This window comes from Protopterus annectens, chromosome 11.part0, assembly GCF_019279795.1.
Source record: "Protopterus annectens isolate FY-2018-M chromosome 11.part0, PAN1.0, whole genome shotgun sequence".
In the NCBI taxonomy this organism is placed as follows: Eukaryota; Metazoa; Chordata; order Ceratodontiformes; family Protopteridae; genus Protopterus; species Protopterus annectens.
The window spans coordinates 1,451,051,292-1,451,068,037 of NC_056745.1; the positions used below are offsets into that span (position 1 = coordinate 1,451,051,292).

General features: G+C 36.2%; 1 protein-coding gene across 1 annotated transcript in view; it reads left to right on the forward strand.

Moving 5' to 3' along the window:
- Positions 1-16,746, forward strand: part of PTPRZ1 (protein tyrosine phosphatase receptor type Z1) — a 1,642,174-nt gene that overhangs the window by 562,134 nt on the left and 1,063,294 nt on the right. The window contains exon 4 of the mRNA XM_044088744.1: positions 5,541-5,692. Coding sequence (XP_043944679.1) covers positions 5,541-5,692 — 152 coding nt within the window. The remainder of the gene's footprint in view (positions 1-5,540; positions 5,693-16,746) is intronic.

Sequence of the window (16,746 nt, forward strand, 5' to 3'; positions counted from 1 at the left end):
TTAGTGAACAAGTTGGCTACCCATCTAGTAACATAAGGGTTAATCCCTATCTGGCAGAGTTTCTCAATGCCAGAGTAGGGAATTGTGTCAAAAGCCTTGACAAGGTCGACATAGGCTGTTTGCATAGTCTTACCTTCATCCATGGCCTTGGTGACATTCTCAAAGAAGTCTGCCATGTTTAATAAGCATGATCTACCCTTACCAAAGCTAAACTGGGTTGCGTCCAGTGTTTGGAGGTCACCTATATCCTTATTGATAAGGTTCATGATAATTCTTTCCATGGCTTTGCAGATGAGGCTGGTTAGACTTATGGGTCTATAGTTGCCAGGGTCAGTTGATGGACCCCCTTTGTGCAGGGAGATTACTGTTGGTGTTCTCCATTCTTCAGGAACATAGCCAGTTCTCAAGTTATGATTAAACAGAATGCCAAGTGGGTCCACTAGGACTTGTTTTAGAATAATATAAGTTCATAGGTAAGCACTAGGCTAACTGCAGTTGTGGACTATTTTAAGCTTAGCCAGTTTCTCTTGGTGAGAATCAAACCCTGCACATCTTGCCTGTGAGTTAAATATAGATTATTGTGTGTAATGTACCTAGTCAGCCACTGCAGCTAAATAGCACATGCATATAAGTTACTGAGCATGTGCAAGATCACTGCTAGTTTGTACAGTCAGAGTGAATGCAGTCATGAATGGAGATACACATGCAAGTGTGTTTGAAATAAGTGAGTCAGTTAGCTTCAGTACATGTTCCAGTTCCAGTTCCTGATATGTTTCTGTACAATAAATATCATGAATCCATTACAATGCTTTAGCATCTCTTTGAATACATGAGGCAAGCAACAGTAAATACCTTGACCATTATACCAACCCACTCACAATCTACAAGAAAACTACGGGAGGACATATTTGTGGCTCCCAAATATGCAACAAAGTCTAGAATACTTAGGATTTTTGCTAGGAAGTGTTTGCATAGGGATTTTTCCTCAGGTAGATGTCAAATGGAGGTGTGATGGGGAAGAAAGATGTAATTGGGAACATATGTTTTGAGAGTGTAATGAGTTGGCAGAAATATTAGGTGAGCAAATGGGTGTAACTAAGCAATTTTTTTTTAAGTTGGGATACAGGATCTGAATTGCCTAGGCATACTTAGGCTTCCTAATTTTAATTCTGGTGGCTGCCAAAAAAAGCAGTTAATAGAAAATGGACATCAAAGTCTCAGCAAACTGTATTTGAAGTAAGTGAATACAGTAACAGAGATAAAATATCTGGAAATGAAATATTTAGAAAAAAGTAGAAGTAAATTACATTTAAAAATGGTAATTCAGGGAGCAACATGTGTAAAATAATGTTTTTGAGGAAGAGTGAGGTTTAAGGGAAAGCATGAACTGAGCATTTTATGTAATGGATTGATGATAATTGTATAAAAGAATGTATATGATATATAATATTTGTAGCTGTAAATATGTTAACATGGTTTGTTTTATTTTATATAAATGTATGTTTGCCTGTCTCTTAACTTATTACAGCCGAGCGACACCTCCAGATGTTTCTGAAGTTACATCCTACTAATGCCTCTAAGCATCAAATATTGCTTGTTCAGATTTGCATCCATAATTCCAAAACCATTCTATAGACAGAGTACTAAAATATTTCATCATAAAGCATATACAATGGCAGACACAACTGTACTGATATTTGACCTTTGTCTAGTGCAGGTAAAGAGATATTAATTGTTGTTCAGATAGTATTTATTTATTTATATCATCGTAAATTTCTTCTTTTTCTAAATATCTCAGCAAACAGGTAGCACAGACAAAACTGATTAGATTAATTTGAAAGCACTCAGCTGGATGGAAGAATATTCTGCTGTTACTATTTGTGTAACGTTTGTGGTTGCTGAGATATTGAAAGCTGTTTACAAAATATTACACAGTTAATAGTTATTGTGATTCCTGTAACTTATAAAATCCAGTTTAATACTAGACCTAAAGAATGCTAACAGTTTAAAAATAGTTTGTTCACAAGGGTTTGCTATTTACATTTCTTCAGCAACCCCTATGCACCCAGAGATATGAACATTTGTTTGAAATGTGAGGATGTAATTTGATGCTATCAAAAATCTTAGGCTCCGCCCATTGAAAGTTGCAGTGCAAACTTCCTGAGCTCCATTGGAGTGAATGTCAAATGATAATTCAATAAAGATGTTAAAAAACAACCTTGCTAGCAAACAGAGTATTTGAGATTGGATGGTATCTATCCAGACCATCATGATCTAGTTCTTCCTTTTAGAGGGCTGGGGTCTTTAAGGCCTTCTTCAGTAGAAATAGAAGTGAGCAACCCATAAGGAAGGTAAGAATGGTCTGGTAAAGGACTAGGCCTAATACCTCCAACTAACCCAGAACAAACCTGGTCAGACGTGAGTCTAGTGCACAAGCAGTAGTACACGTACAGCTACTAATGCTTATATAAATCCTTTCAAGTGCATGTTCAAGTCCATCACAATAAAAGAATAAAACAAATGAAGACAAGATAGTAATCAGCTGAATAAATCCATATAACGTGTACTGTACTAACATAGAAAAGTATAAGACAAGAAAGTAAAGTAAATGCCAAACAAAGAATTATAAAAATTGCAAGCCAGTTTAAACAAGTGGGGTTTACATGATCTTTTAAAACCCAGTGATGAGTGGGATTCCCTCAACTACTGGGGGATGAGGTTGCAGAACAGTGTGGCCCAGACTTCATAACGGTCAAGGTGGACCCTAGGAACCTCCAACAAAAGTTCATATGGGCCTAGCCAGGCAATATGGGTGCAAAAACTCCTTAACCTATGAAGGAACTGAATTGTATAGCACTGTACCTAGAAGCTCTAATTAGCTGAGACTTTGCAGTTCTCTTCTTGTTACAAAAGGGATGCATACTGATGTAATCTAAGTACTAATCACTGCATTTATTTTAGAAAAATGTCAGGAGTTTTTACTGCTTTTTAAAGAACCGACATTATCTTGAAAACAAACTTTGAAATGTGCGGTCAGTGGCAAATTTAATTGAATTTATCCTAGTAAGTAAAATTGTATTTTGTGTAAAATGAGCAAGGAAGGAAATAGTACAGCGGTACAATATCCATTCTGTTTTCCAATGACAGTGCAGCAATCTAATCGGTAATAAGGAAACACTGGGTACTAAATAATCATGTGGGTAAAGTCTCCAAATTTATGGACATTCAGACAATATGCTAAGTAGTAAAAGAAGCAGGGATACGTACTCTTGTTTTGGTTGTAATGTCATTATATCTCTAGCAGTCCTAATGTGTTGAAATTTGTATGGTAGGGATTTATGAGAGGTTCATTTTGGTGAGACTGGGTTCATAGTATATCATTATCAACTTCGTATCTGATACCTTTGACATAGGCAAGACTGGGAGAAGAGTTAAGGAAAGGCAGGGCAGTGAAAAACAGTGATGTTAAAGAATGTACTTTGGAGGCTTAATCTCTATTTTGCTTTTTCTTTTTTGTATTTCTTGCTGTGAGGGTTGAATTTTGGAGTCAGGGATAGAGTGTTCATACTGTTGCAGTTTTAGAGATTTATGAGTTAGCATGACAATTTAGATTCTATACTTTTTATTCATCAGGTCTTGATGAAAGTATTAATTTGACTTGTATTTTTAATTGAGAATTTTCAGTATTGAGCACAAGATATTGTTTTTAAAATTGTACTGGACAATTTTCTTACTGGTTTTTACTAGACATTGTTATATAAATATGTTTACATTGGAATGTTTTAATGTCTAAAGCAGTTAATGCATGTTCTGATATATGAAGGCGATTACTTGATTAAATCGTTGTTTACTGGTCAGTGATACAATTATTTTACATTTTAGTTGCATTTTATAAAACTAGGTATATTATTTCTTTTTACTTTTTATGAGATATTACTCCTAAGAAAGATGATAGGACCTGTCCAAGTCTTGTCCCTTCCAGATGATGAAAGATGACTCAGAAAAGTGTTCAATGTGTTGAGTTCATGGAAATTATCCAACCATTTATACCCTTCTGCTGATATAGCCTATATCTGCCTTTTTCAAAATAGCATCTGTATCATGTTATAGATTATCCCTTTTTTCTTCCATTGACTATCAGTAATAGTTATTTGTTAAATTTAAGAAAATTCCCTCTATTTTTAATGTCTGATTTTACCAGTTGAAGATGTTAAATCGACCTGAATGACTTTGGTGTGGTGTTCTGTGCTTTGATGTTGCTTATGGTCATGTTAAATAAAAATATCAAACCATTTTATTCTAAGACTGTCTACATCTATATTTCTTTTAAATCTTATTCAGCGTCTTGTTTGTAGTTGATGTATTTATAGAGTGAGCAATAAAAAAGAGAAAAAATGATTATCACAAGAGGAAAATATAGTGTTTAGAAGTAACTCAATTTCCATTATACATAAAATATTAAAGATGATGATGGTAATAATTTATCTTTTCACTTGTGGCACAGTGTTTAGGGCCACATGTGTTACTAGAGGGAATATCTGAAGTATGTTAAAATGAGATACATTTAAAATGATGAATGGCAAAAGATCGACCACAAAATTTCAAAAACAGTAAGCTGACAGGATAGTAGTACCACGGGGACTGTTTTTTGCCTCCTTTCCCCACTGTGGTGTGATCTTGGTATTGCTATATAATTAATAGGGTGTAGGGAAGAGCAGTCACAGGGGAGCTTGCCCCCCTGCATAGAGTGTGTATTAAAAATGTAGAATCTTAAGGAAACATGCTACAAACATATTTTCTGTTATTTGTAATGTTTTGAGCTATTGAGAAAGTTTATAGACTAAATACTAGCAGAAAGACACAGACTGAAGAATATATGGATCTCTCATTTTGATATCTCTTTTCCCGTGTTAACCACCAGTAAGAAATTATATTTGATACTGAATATATGTACTCGCTCTTAATTCTTTTACATATACAGCTCTGTGTGTGGTAAATTGAATTTGCAGCTAGAAAAATTGGGTGTTTCATAACTGGACTGGGGTTTTCTGGTAAAAGAATTGCTTTGTGGTTGGGACAAAATCCCCTCCGTTAAAAAGGCTGGGAATTTTGATGTTTGTATGATTGGAAACTACAGATTTGTGATTCATCTCACAAGAGGAAATAGTCCAGAGGTAGGAGGCATGAAAGGACATTTCTATTAAAGTGTTGCTATATTTTTTATAGTTCACTGTTTTCTGGTTTCTGTTACTAGAATTTGAATTATTATAAGTTGTCATTTTTGCATTTACTATCCTAAAATCCTGCAATTTGAGGTAATATAGGATATCTGCAAACAGAATCTTCGGACTAATATTGCAGTACGTTCATATAATTGAAAACTCTGCAGTGTTAGTAAAAATTATTTTTAATGGCATGATCAAATTTTAAGGTCTGTTTGTATCTGTCACACAGTTTATTTATATTTTTAACTTTTCTAGCCCTCATTTTAACTGGCATTTCTACTGTTCAATTTCTAAAATATTTTTATATCTATTCAGTGGATATTAATTTGGAAGATGAATTGTATCTGATCGGAGGTGGACTTACATCAAGGTATAAAGTTGGCAAGATAATATTCCACTGGGGAAGATGCAATGCTTCTTTGGATGGATCAGAGCATAGTCTAGATGGGCAGAAATTCCCTCTGGAGGTAAATGCTTTAATGTATATTTTTCTGTGCATGTGATATTGAAAAGGTGAACTGACTATCTGACAGTTCTTCACTCCATTCCCAATCATTCATTGAAACAACTCTTATATGTGTAACATTAGCCAACTATGATATCTATTTTTCCTTTCTGTTCTAATTAGGTGGTAGAGATCCAATGCTCTTTGCACATTTAACCTATTTGACTTAGTTCTCATGATTGCATGAGCTGTTACAACACTTTTCTCTCTTTGTTCTACCCTCAGCTGTAGACACAGAGCTTAGTAGCATTTACAGCATATCATTTTACACCCAAAGTCTATATTCCACCAAGCAGCCAGTAAGATATTTTTATTGCAATCATGGCTAGCCTTGTTGTTGTCTTAGCCCTGTCCCTAAGTTACTATCTTGCTGTTTTGTGTGTATTAGTCATATACCAGGGAAACAGGCATTATAACTGGCAAATCAGTGCTAATGTAATGAAAGGCACATAACAAATAATGCTATCTTAGATTCATTCTGTTACTGAGAAGTTGTTTTAATATTCTGAGTTTAATAATGCATCTTAAATGTTTTTAGCATTATGACAGACTTGACATGTGTGAGCATTACTGTTTGACATATTCTTTAGCCTCCAGGTACTTATTAGATGTAATCAAAATTAGCTGGAAACTTTTAAAAGCTGTTCCAGAAGTGGAACAGTTAATGGAATCGGACCAGAAGATCTCCTTCTGTATGAGAAAAAATGAAGTTGATAAACAAAATAATAGTCCAAGATTGAACAGTGTACTTGTAAAAAGATAAAACTGGTGAACCAAAAGTAAAACCACCATCAGCTTTAATAGGACAAACAACAAGTACAAACACAACTGACTTAGTGCTTTCACCCAACTAGGGCATCCTCAGAGTCAGTTAGTAAAATTTCAAACAGTCCTTAATAAATGAAATTCAAACAACTTTACAACCAATGAGCATCTAAATGCAATAAAGTTGCTGTGATGGTCTCTAGAATTAACTCTTAGCAATACAGCACACTTTCAATAAACAGAAAAAACTTTTTTACTGCTCATTCAATCCAAATGTTTACTGATACTATGTCCAAAAACATTTGCCCTGAAAATTCCACCTATATTTTTCTTTTTTAGAAGAACCCAGATATATCAAATACTTAAAGCTTTGTATTTTAATATACATGCCAAAGATAAACTGTCATTGATGTCAGGTCTTGTACTGGCATCTAATCAAATTTGCCATAGGCATTCTCAAACTTCAAGTATATTTTTATAATCTCCCCCAAAATCTTGACAAAAAATATGAATTTTTTTAAAATTCAAACAGTCCTTACTATGCATGTACAAGAAATTAGTTAACTTAAATAAATAATCATTTTGGATACATAAATAGATGACAGAACATATTGGTCTTCCCATTCGGCTAAAAAAATAAATAAATAAAAAGTTAACTAATTCCTTGTACATGCATAGTAAGGACTGTTTAAATTTAAAAAAAATCATATTTTTTGTCATCGACAGAATTTACACAAAAGATTTTGGGGGAAATTATAAAAATATACTTGAAGTTAGAGAATGCCTATGGCAAATTAGATTAGATGCCAGTACAAGACCTGGCATCAATGACAGTTTATCTTTGGCATGTATATTAAAATACAAAGCTTTAAGTATTTGATATATTTGGGTTTTTCTAAAAAAGACAAATATAGGTGGAATTTTCAGGGTAAATGTTTTGAGACATGGTATCAGTAAACATTTGGATTGAATGAGCAGTAAAAAAGTTTTTCTGTTTATTGAAAGTGTGCTGTATTGCTAAGAGTTAATTCTAGAGACCATCACAGCAACTTTATTGCATTTGGATGCTCATTGATTGTAAAGTTGTTTGAATTTAATTTATTAAGGACTGTTTGAAATTTTACTAACTGACTCTGAGGATGTCCTAGTTGGGTGAAAGCGCTAAGTCAGTTGTGTTTGTACTGTTGTTTGTCCTATTAAAGCTGATGGTGGTTTTACTTTTGGTTCACCAGTTTTATCTTTTTGATAAACAAAATAAGCCTGCTATAGTCAAAGGTATGGCATTATGACAAGTAGGGATCATTTTAATTCTCACGTCAACATAGTATGCAAATATGTAAAAGTAGTCCAGCTTTTATCTGCTTGTTTGTTTGTTTGTTTGTTTGTTTATTTGTTTGTTTGCTTGTGTGTTTCTTTGTTCATTGCTCCCAGTTATCTTCTAATGAATTATTTAATTTGTTTGTTTGTTTACTGGATACTGAATGATCTTTCCAGACATGATCCATGCTGTAGACTCAGTACAGTGCAGACTGAAAAACAAATACATTAAGAGGTTAGACAGTCATGAATATACAATGGCAAAAATCACATTTAAGTTGCTAGTACTACTTCAAAAAGAGACTCAAAATGAAAAAAAAAAGGTTTAGTAGTATTTTACATATGAGCAAAACTAAACATATTAAGGATTGTTTTAGTTAACTACATAAGCAACACATAATCTTAACAAATACACATGTAACTGAATAATGTCTGAGTAACATTACATACCGTTCCATGTATTTACCTTTTTAGTTATTCATTATTACATTTTGAGTTTTCCTGTGTCTGTAAAAGCTAGTAAATTGTTGACATTCAGTTAAGTACAGGTGAAACTAGTTATTAAATTTTGCACACTGTGCTTGTTTCTTAAACATTATGGAAAAGAGTTCTACGTTTATGAGGTTATTGTAGAGAAGTCTCTTTCTGCTATACCTAGTTTGAAGGAACACTGTTTATCATCTGTGTGAATCCAGATATGCATTTTCTTTTTTGTTATTAGTTTAAAGCATAGTCTCTTAAGGAAAAGTTCACCTTCATCACTGTTTCTACGGGGTAAGGGTGTGCTTTGCATATCAGGTTGCTTGAAAGGATAAGGAAGTATTTCATATTTAGTAACCTGAAAGTTAGTATGGCAAGTAATATTCAAGAATATTTCATTACTCAAAGGCATTTGGCATTTTGGAGTGAAGTACAGTGCTATTTATTGTGAGAAGACAAAGAAATGAAGAGGTAAATTTTCTAAACTGCTAAAAGGTTAATGCAAATAAGGAAAAGCCACATTCAAGTTGGAGAATGAGACATTTAATTCCTTTCAGTTTTAGTGCTTTGAAAGTAACTAGGTTAAGTGGAGTTCTGCAGAGAAAGTAACTAGGTTAATATTTTAGAGCAGAAACAAAGTGCCTAGTTCAAGTTTCAGTGCTAGATTACATATGTTCATGGGTTCATAGGTAATTATTAGGCTAGATGCACTTGTGGGCTATTTTAATCTTAGCCAATCTCTCTTAAAGGTGAGAATCAAACTCCAAACCTTGAGTCTGTGAGCTAAACACCTTAACTATTATGCCAACCCTCAATCCCTTGGGTATGAAGGAAAAGGTGCGTTAAACTAATATGTTGGTATTGATGTAATTGCTACAGCAAGTTAAGAATTTTGTTGGCACTTTAAATATGTAAATTGAGGGAGTCTTTAACTTTTTATTCAATGTCAAATGCCATACTAATTATTTATGTGTGCAAACAGTTTGTTTATTTATTTTTTTTCTAATGAGACTAATCGATAAAATAAATCTTTTTGAATGAAATTTTTATTTTTCATGTTATACCTTTTGCAGGTTAAGGGCAAAGTTAAAATACAAACAGAATGAAGAACATAGATTTAAGAACCAGCTCTGAGAAAATGCTACTTGAAGTTATTGATGTCAGAGGTAGTGGGTTCTGTGATGACTTTGCAGGTACAATTCATAAGGTACTATCTGTATAAGATGAAAGGACCCAGTCCAAATCATAGTTGCTTTTGTTAAGTAGCAATAAGTCATGATGCTATGTTTTGAAATTTTTTCACGTCTATGAAATTTGTACATTTAAGTAGTCCACTTTTTATATTGTTGAAAATTGCACCAGTCAGGTTACATATGATAGAGTATGGCAGCCTTTTCAAAAGACATGTTGGTTAATAAAAAAAGAGGTCCTTCTTATTAACATGGTCAACTACTTGGTTGTGGACTATTTGTTTTTCTAGGATTTTATTATGTCAACATAACTATGCAATATAATGCTATTCATATGGAGATGTGAGGCATGGTATCTTAGGAAGTGGTGTGATGGCATGTGTGACATCTAGGTGAGCATTACATGTTGTAAAAGACAGGTTAAAGGCATGGCTCAGACTTTAACAATACCACTGTCATAGGATACCAGACTTGGGACAATGATGTAGTTTAAAGTTTTTGATGTGTTTCTTCACTGTAATTTTTGAAATATGCAAAAGTGAAAGGAAACAACCCAAAAAAGCTGAGATGCATCAGTTTGTTGAGTTTGAAGTTGTAAATGTCATTGAGAATACTCTGTTGTACTTTCTAGGAAGGTTACATTGATCTCGTTTAGAACATCTGAGATTCTATGCTTGCATTTGTGGTCTCCTATTACTTTCTTATTTGCATTAATTTAGGCCTACTGGTAACTGTGATGTGTTTCTACCTGATATATGATAGTTTTGCAGCATTTGTGGGTATCAATAATTTCTTCTGAGTATGAAGAAATGTTGGTGTTTTTGTGAATCTGTATAATTTATCTAAAGGATACATCAGAAGGGTATTCTGATTACATTTCAGAATGTGTTGTACGTATTACAGGATTAAATGTTTATGATTATTGTGACAAAAGGAGATACTGCCAGCACAGCTAGTTAGCATTTTGTAAATAATTATATGTCATTGGTGAATATCGAAATGATTTATATAAGATGATTGTGTTACAAATCTATTAGAACTATATGTCATGTGTATATCAAACTGCTCTGTACAGATATTTGTGTTGAAAAGGTATTTTGTAAAGTGCTTATGCTTAAAATGTATCCACAGTTTGCCCTACTGGAAGAGAAGAGAAATGTACATGCACTATTGTAACTGTTTAAATGTATATGTTAACAGAGGAAACTGGAGGGTTAACTTCAGTCCAGCAAACTTTAGAAAAATAGCTGAAATTAAATTACTTTATAGGGTATGCAATAAAGAGGCTATCTGTCAAGTTTTCAACGCAGCTAGAGACACAATATCTGTACTAAGACACTTTCTGTATTGTCCTTGGAGTGAGCTAATTGCTACTTTTGAAGCATGAAAGAATGCAATTGTTTTATGACTTCCAGCATCTGCCAAAGATCTGAGGAAAAGCCCTTGTCTGTATATTTTTACAGGCAGATGATAAATGCTGCCAGCTTCTAGCAATGGTGGTTTTGGCCTGGAAACTAGAAGTCAGATGACCAGAAATTATTTCACTCTGCAAGCTATTCCAGTAGTAATATTTTAGATATTAACTTGAGAAGTCTCTTAGTGAGACAGAGCATTCTGTATGCGGTCTTCGACCTGACAAAAACCATTCACCACAACATCTGCCTTGCTCTAATGAAGTAAGTTTTTAGGTAACAGTATAATTCTCTTAGATACAGTCAGGAATATAGTGAAGTTTGGTTTAAATGTTTTTCTTTGGGTGAGCCTGCACTGTAGTGTTATTTTAAATATTCCATGGGGTTTTGAACTCTGATGTCACTGTGAATATATATTTAGTATTGTCTTTTTCTTTTATTATTTATTATTAAATATTTTTAAATCCATCATCGTGGCTGATCTTTGTAGAGATATTTAAAGTTTGAGATACTTGCATATTTATTTGGTGACACTGTGGGCCACTCCTAACATCCTTGCTTTTGGTCAAACTGCCATTAGTGTTAATATTAATATTAATATTACACAGTAATATTGGGCACCATTTGTTAAGACCCTTAAAGTAGCTGATAAGGAGTGACTGGTGACAGTGATAACTACCTTATAGTGTGGGGAGAAGAGGGCATAGCTGGTAAACCTATGCCAGCCTTTCCAAGGTATGCATGTGTGTAAATCAAACCTCAAGGAGTGTGTGTGTCAGCTACTTGGGCAGGGACACAGAGCACTGGTTGTACAGAGAGAGTGCTGGTAGGTCTTGGCTTGGTCACTCAGCTGAGATCTCAACTCTGTAGCTGTGCCAGTGGGGAGTCTTACTGGGGATCTGGAGAAAGAGGGAGAAACCAGACCCAGACTAACTGTGGTCTCTGTATGCTCTTAAGGGAAATTGCACTTGATGCAGAGAGCTGCATCTGGAAATACTGTGTGTATACCTGTTATCCTCTCAGTGAATGTCCACAACTGTTGCCAGTGATGAGGATTGAGGCTCCTTGATTATTGGTCCAGTGGAGGGTTGTCACATTTGGTTGGCAGTGGTGGGATCACCACATCTCATACCGTGATTCAGTGGCATGGATATTGAACTCCTGTAGCCTATAAAGAGTGGTCACTAAAGAAGGTGTTTGTACTCTCAAGCAGCCACACAATAGAGTTTCATATCACAATAGGTTATTTATTTTTTGTTAGCTTAGTTAGTCAGGAAGAGCAGGCAAGGACATCAGCAGAGGATTTTGGAAAGCTGACAAGGAGCCAGTTGTCTGAGATATGCCAAATCAAAGGACTGGTGCATGCGAATCTGACTAAACTGGAAATGGTTGCAGCCTCATTCACAGCTGCATTGCAGACCAGCAACCACAAAGGCAGCCATATTGACCTTGGGGATGTACAACTCTCAGAAAATGGACAGTTTAACTTTGGCTCAGATGACTTAGAAAAATCCATCTGGAGTTAAAGAGACAAGAACTGGAGGCCAAACGTTTGGAAATAGAATCTGCTGAGAGACTATGGCATTTGGAGGTTGAAAGCAGAATCAGCAAGGAAACTGCAGTGTTTGAAAGCTGAAGAAAATGAGAGGCAGAGGCAACATGAAAAGGAAATGCTGACTCTTCGCCAGGGTCATGAAGGTAATGAGAAAGGGAGTAACCAAACCCCAGAAGCAATACAGTTCAGTACATGTCTTCCACAATTTACAGAGAGGGATCATTTTGATAGTTTTATTTATATGTATTAAAGGGTATGTAAACAGTATAATGCTGACCAAGGGCTCTGGGTACAGTTCCTGACACCCTTACTCCATGGTAAAGCTGTAACTGCTGTTTCTAAATTGTCTGATACTGACTGCTTGAATTATAATACCATTAAAAATTGTTTATTAGAGTGTTTTAAGTTAACACCTGAAGCTTATAGAAAAAAAGTTCTGTGAGCATAGGTGCAAGGAGATGGAAGTGTGTGTGATTATGTTACTGAGTTTAGCACTTATTTTCATAAGTGGGTGAGTGGGTGTCAGGCCACCACTTTTGAGAAGCTAGCAGACCTTTTGGTGAAGGAGCAAGCCCTTGGCACTTTGCCTGAGGACATGAGAATCTAGTTGGTAGATAGAGAATGCAATACCGCAGATGAGCTGTGGATAAAAAAGGACCTATACCTAGCAAGCAGGGCATCACTGCACAGGAAAGGGATACCCTATGCTGCACATGGATTTTAAGGAAACCCATGGTGGGCAGCCTAAACCTCTCCAACAGAGTCCACCAGTAACAGGGGAAGCAACTAGTTCAGGTACATAGCCAGGAACAAGGGTTAAATGTTTTAAGTATAACCAGTGGGGCCATGTAGCATGTAGATGTCCATGAAGGCAAGGTGGTGAACAAAAGATGGAGGAGCCAGCAAGTGGAAAGAACAGTATGCCAGTGGTAAGTTGTCTGAAGACAACAAGGGTACCAAACTACCACAAGAGGTTATATCCTATCTTAGAAGATGGTAAACAGGCCACTGCTCAGATAGACACAGCCTCTGACCTAACCATTGTGAAGCCTGCAATGGTTAAAGAGGAGCACTATTTGCTTTGGCAGTCAACTCCATTCAGAGCTTTAGAAGGAACTCCATTCCAAATAACTTTGGCTAGGGTTTACCTTGACTGGGAGACTGGAAAATGAAGCAAGCAAGTAGGTGTGTTTGAGGATATCTCCACAGATATCCTGATAGGAAATTATTTTGATAATGCAGTACCTTGTGTCATGCAGTTACATCAGTCAGGCTTGGAAACGGGCAGGTAGGTTTGGTAGCCTGGGGTGGAGACACAGAGAGGCCACAAACCTGAAGCCAGGACTGGTGAGGTGGTTACTTCAGAGAGGGAGCTACCCTGTAGCACTGAGACTGAAGGTGAGCCACAGCTGCTTGTGGGTACTGATGTTCCCTTGAACAGAGTGACTGCAAGGGTAGAGGTGAGAAGTTGTACCCAGGCTGACAGTGAGACACCATTGTCAGAGGATACCAAACTTCCTGTGAAAGGGGAAATGGGAAGAGTTACAAAGAAAGAGTTGAGACAGGCTCATTTCTCAGACCCTACATTACAAGGCTTAAGGGAGGTAGCTAGTAAGGCACCTGATTCTCAAGGGGAAGGGGGAATCTGTATACTGGGACAAAGGGTTACTGTACAGAGAGTGGACCCCTGATGGAGGGATAGCGGGTGAGAGAATACAGCAGTTGGTAGTGCCCAGAGCCTACCATCTGGCACTTCTAGCCATAGCCCAAGAGATTCCCTTTGCAGGTCATATGGGCATAAAGTGTACAAAGAGATGTATTATGCAGAATGTTTACTGGCCTGGGATTTCCAGGGATGTAACAGGCTACTGCAGGACCTGTGAGTAGTGCCAAAAATTAGGCAATGCAGGAGACAAGGTCAAAGCTCCTTTGATGCCTTAGCCTGGAATTAAGGAGCCATTTCAGATGGTAACTATGGATATTGTGGCGCCTCTGAGTACCCCAAGTTCCACAGGGAAAAAGTATATCCTAGTGGTAGTAGATTATACTACCAGATACTGTGAGGCAGTGGCTCTGTCCTCCATTGAGGCAGAAAAGGTGGCAAATGCTTTGTTAGAGATTTTCAGCAGGGTAGGTTTCCCAAAAGAAATACTGAATGACAGAGGTGCCAATTTCATGTCAGACCTGCTGGCTTGTCTGTGGGAGTGCTGTGGGGTGAAGCACCTAAAGATGACCCCCAACCATCCCCAGATGTATGGTCTTGTGAAGAGGTTAAACTCTGCACTAAAGACCATGCTATTGGCATTTGCAGACCACTTAAAAAAGAAGTGGGACAAATATTTGGCCCATCTGTTGCTTGCTTACAGAGAGGTGCCCCAGGAATCCACAGGTGTTTCACCCTTTGTGTTGCTGTATCGGCATACGGTGAGGGGACCTCTAGATTTGATTCATGATGAGTGGGAGGGTGAGTGTGAATCCCACAAGGACTGTTCATAGGAAAGGTTATAGGTTCATACTAGGCTAACTGCTCTTATGGGACATTTTAAGCCTAGCCAATTACCCCATGTGAGAATCGAACCTTGTACCTTGTGTACGTAAGGTAAACACCTTAATCATTATGCCAACCTCCCAGTGTGTTATGGCATATGTCCTAAATCTCAGGACAAGGCTCAGAGAGCTCATGGGCTTGGCCCAGGAGAAACTGGCAGAAGCCCAACAGCAGAAAAAGGTCTGATATGACTGGAATGCTTGTGCTAGAGAGCATGCTGTAGGGCAGCAGGTTATGGTTCTCATTCCTGAAATGAACTGCACAAGCTGCAGTAATTTAATGAGCCACAATAAACTAGAAAGGTTTAGTACTTTTGTTCCATACAATTGGAACTTTATCAGAACACTCATCCTAATCCAGTCACCAATTTATATTCAAGTTAACCAATCAAAAACTTGCTAAAAATCACGATTAATTTAGAACATGAATATTTAACACAATAAAAACGGTTAATATATATATATATATATATATATATATATATATATATATATATATATATATATATACACACACACACACACACACACACATATAGATATATATATATATATAGGTATAGATATATATATATATATATATATATATATATATATATATATATATATATACACACACACACACACACATATATATATATATATATATATATATATATATATATGTGTGTGTGTGTGTGTGTGTGCGCACTATCTGTTATAATTGACTTCGTATCACATAATTTCTTATTTTTAAAACCGGGGCTATTGAACAACCTTCATTTAAGCCTGGTGGGGACATAGCATCCAGCCTAATTTGCCATCTTAGTTAAGATATTCATCTAACATTTTCCCTTGCAAATCTTTAGTTACCTGTTCTATAACTAAAAAAAACAAAGTGGTGAGTAATAAGAACTGGAGCCTATTTACAGGCTCCTGTCCCACTATTGTATACAGAAAGGTAGTGTGTGTTTGTGCATATATATCTCTGCTTGGCTTACAAAGCCATGTCTGACCCAGCTCTTTTAGAAATGCTACATCTAAAAAAATCCCAATCCCTCTCACCACATGCTCCAGAGATCTCAACCTCATTACCTCATTACCACAATCAACAGAACATGCTGGAGGGACAGGTTCATAACCCAGAGACTGCCCATGCTATGGAATAGACTTCCCATACATGTCAAGCAGAACACCTCACTGGCCCTCTTCAAGAGAAATCTTGATGAGTGGATGGGAAATCGAAAATAGCCCCCTGGGATCATTCCAGTGGCTTTACTTGAGAGAGGCACTGGGAACTAACATCGGGAGGCACGGTGCCAGGGTAATCCTATGGGCTAGGCTTGTAAAGGCTCCAGGGCCATTAGCCTAGTATACACCTATGAACTTATATATATATATATATATATATATATATATATATATATATATATATATATATATATATACTTATATACAGTATTTTAAACATTTTTTGGAGTAGGAGAATCATTCCTTCAAACTTATATAAATAGTTTAGGTGAAAAGCATCCATATGCCAATTCACAAACATACCAAAGGGTTCACAACGTGAACTGTAGCTCATGTTTCTGTCTCTCTTTTTCTTTCTTATGTTATTGCTTTACAGGCTGAAAATCAATACATTTACCTTTATTGTCAGAATATAAGCCTCTTCTGTAAGATTTCCCACCACTGTCTGATTTCTGGAGGTACATCTTCAGTGTGCCTTTGTAGTATTTATTTATTTTATATTTGTTTACTGGGAAAGTCC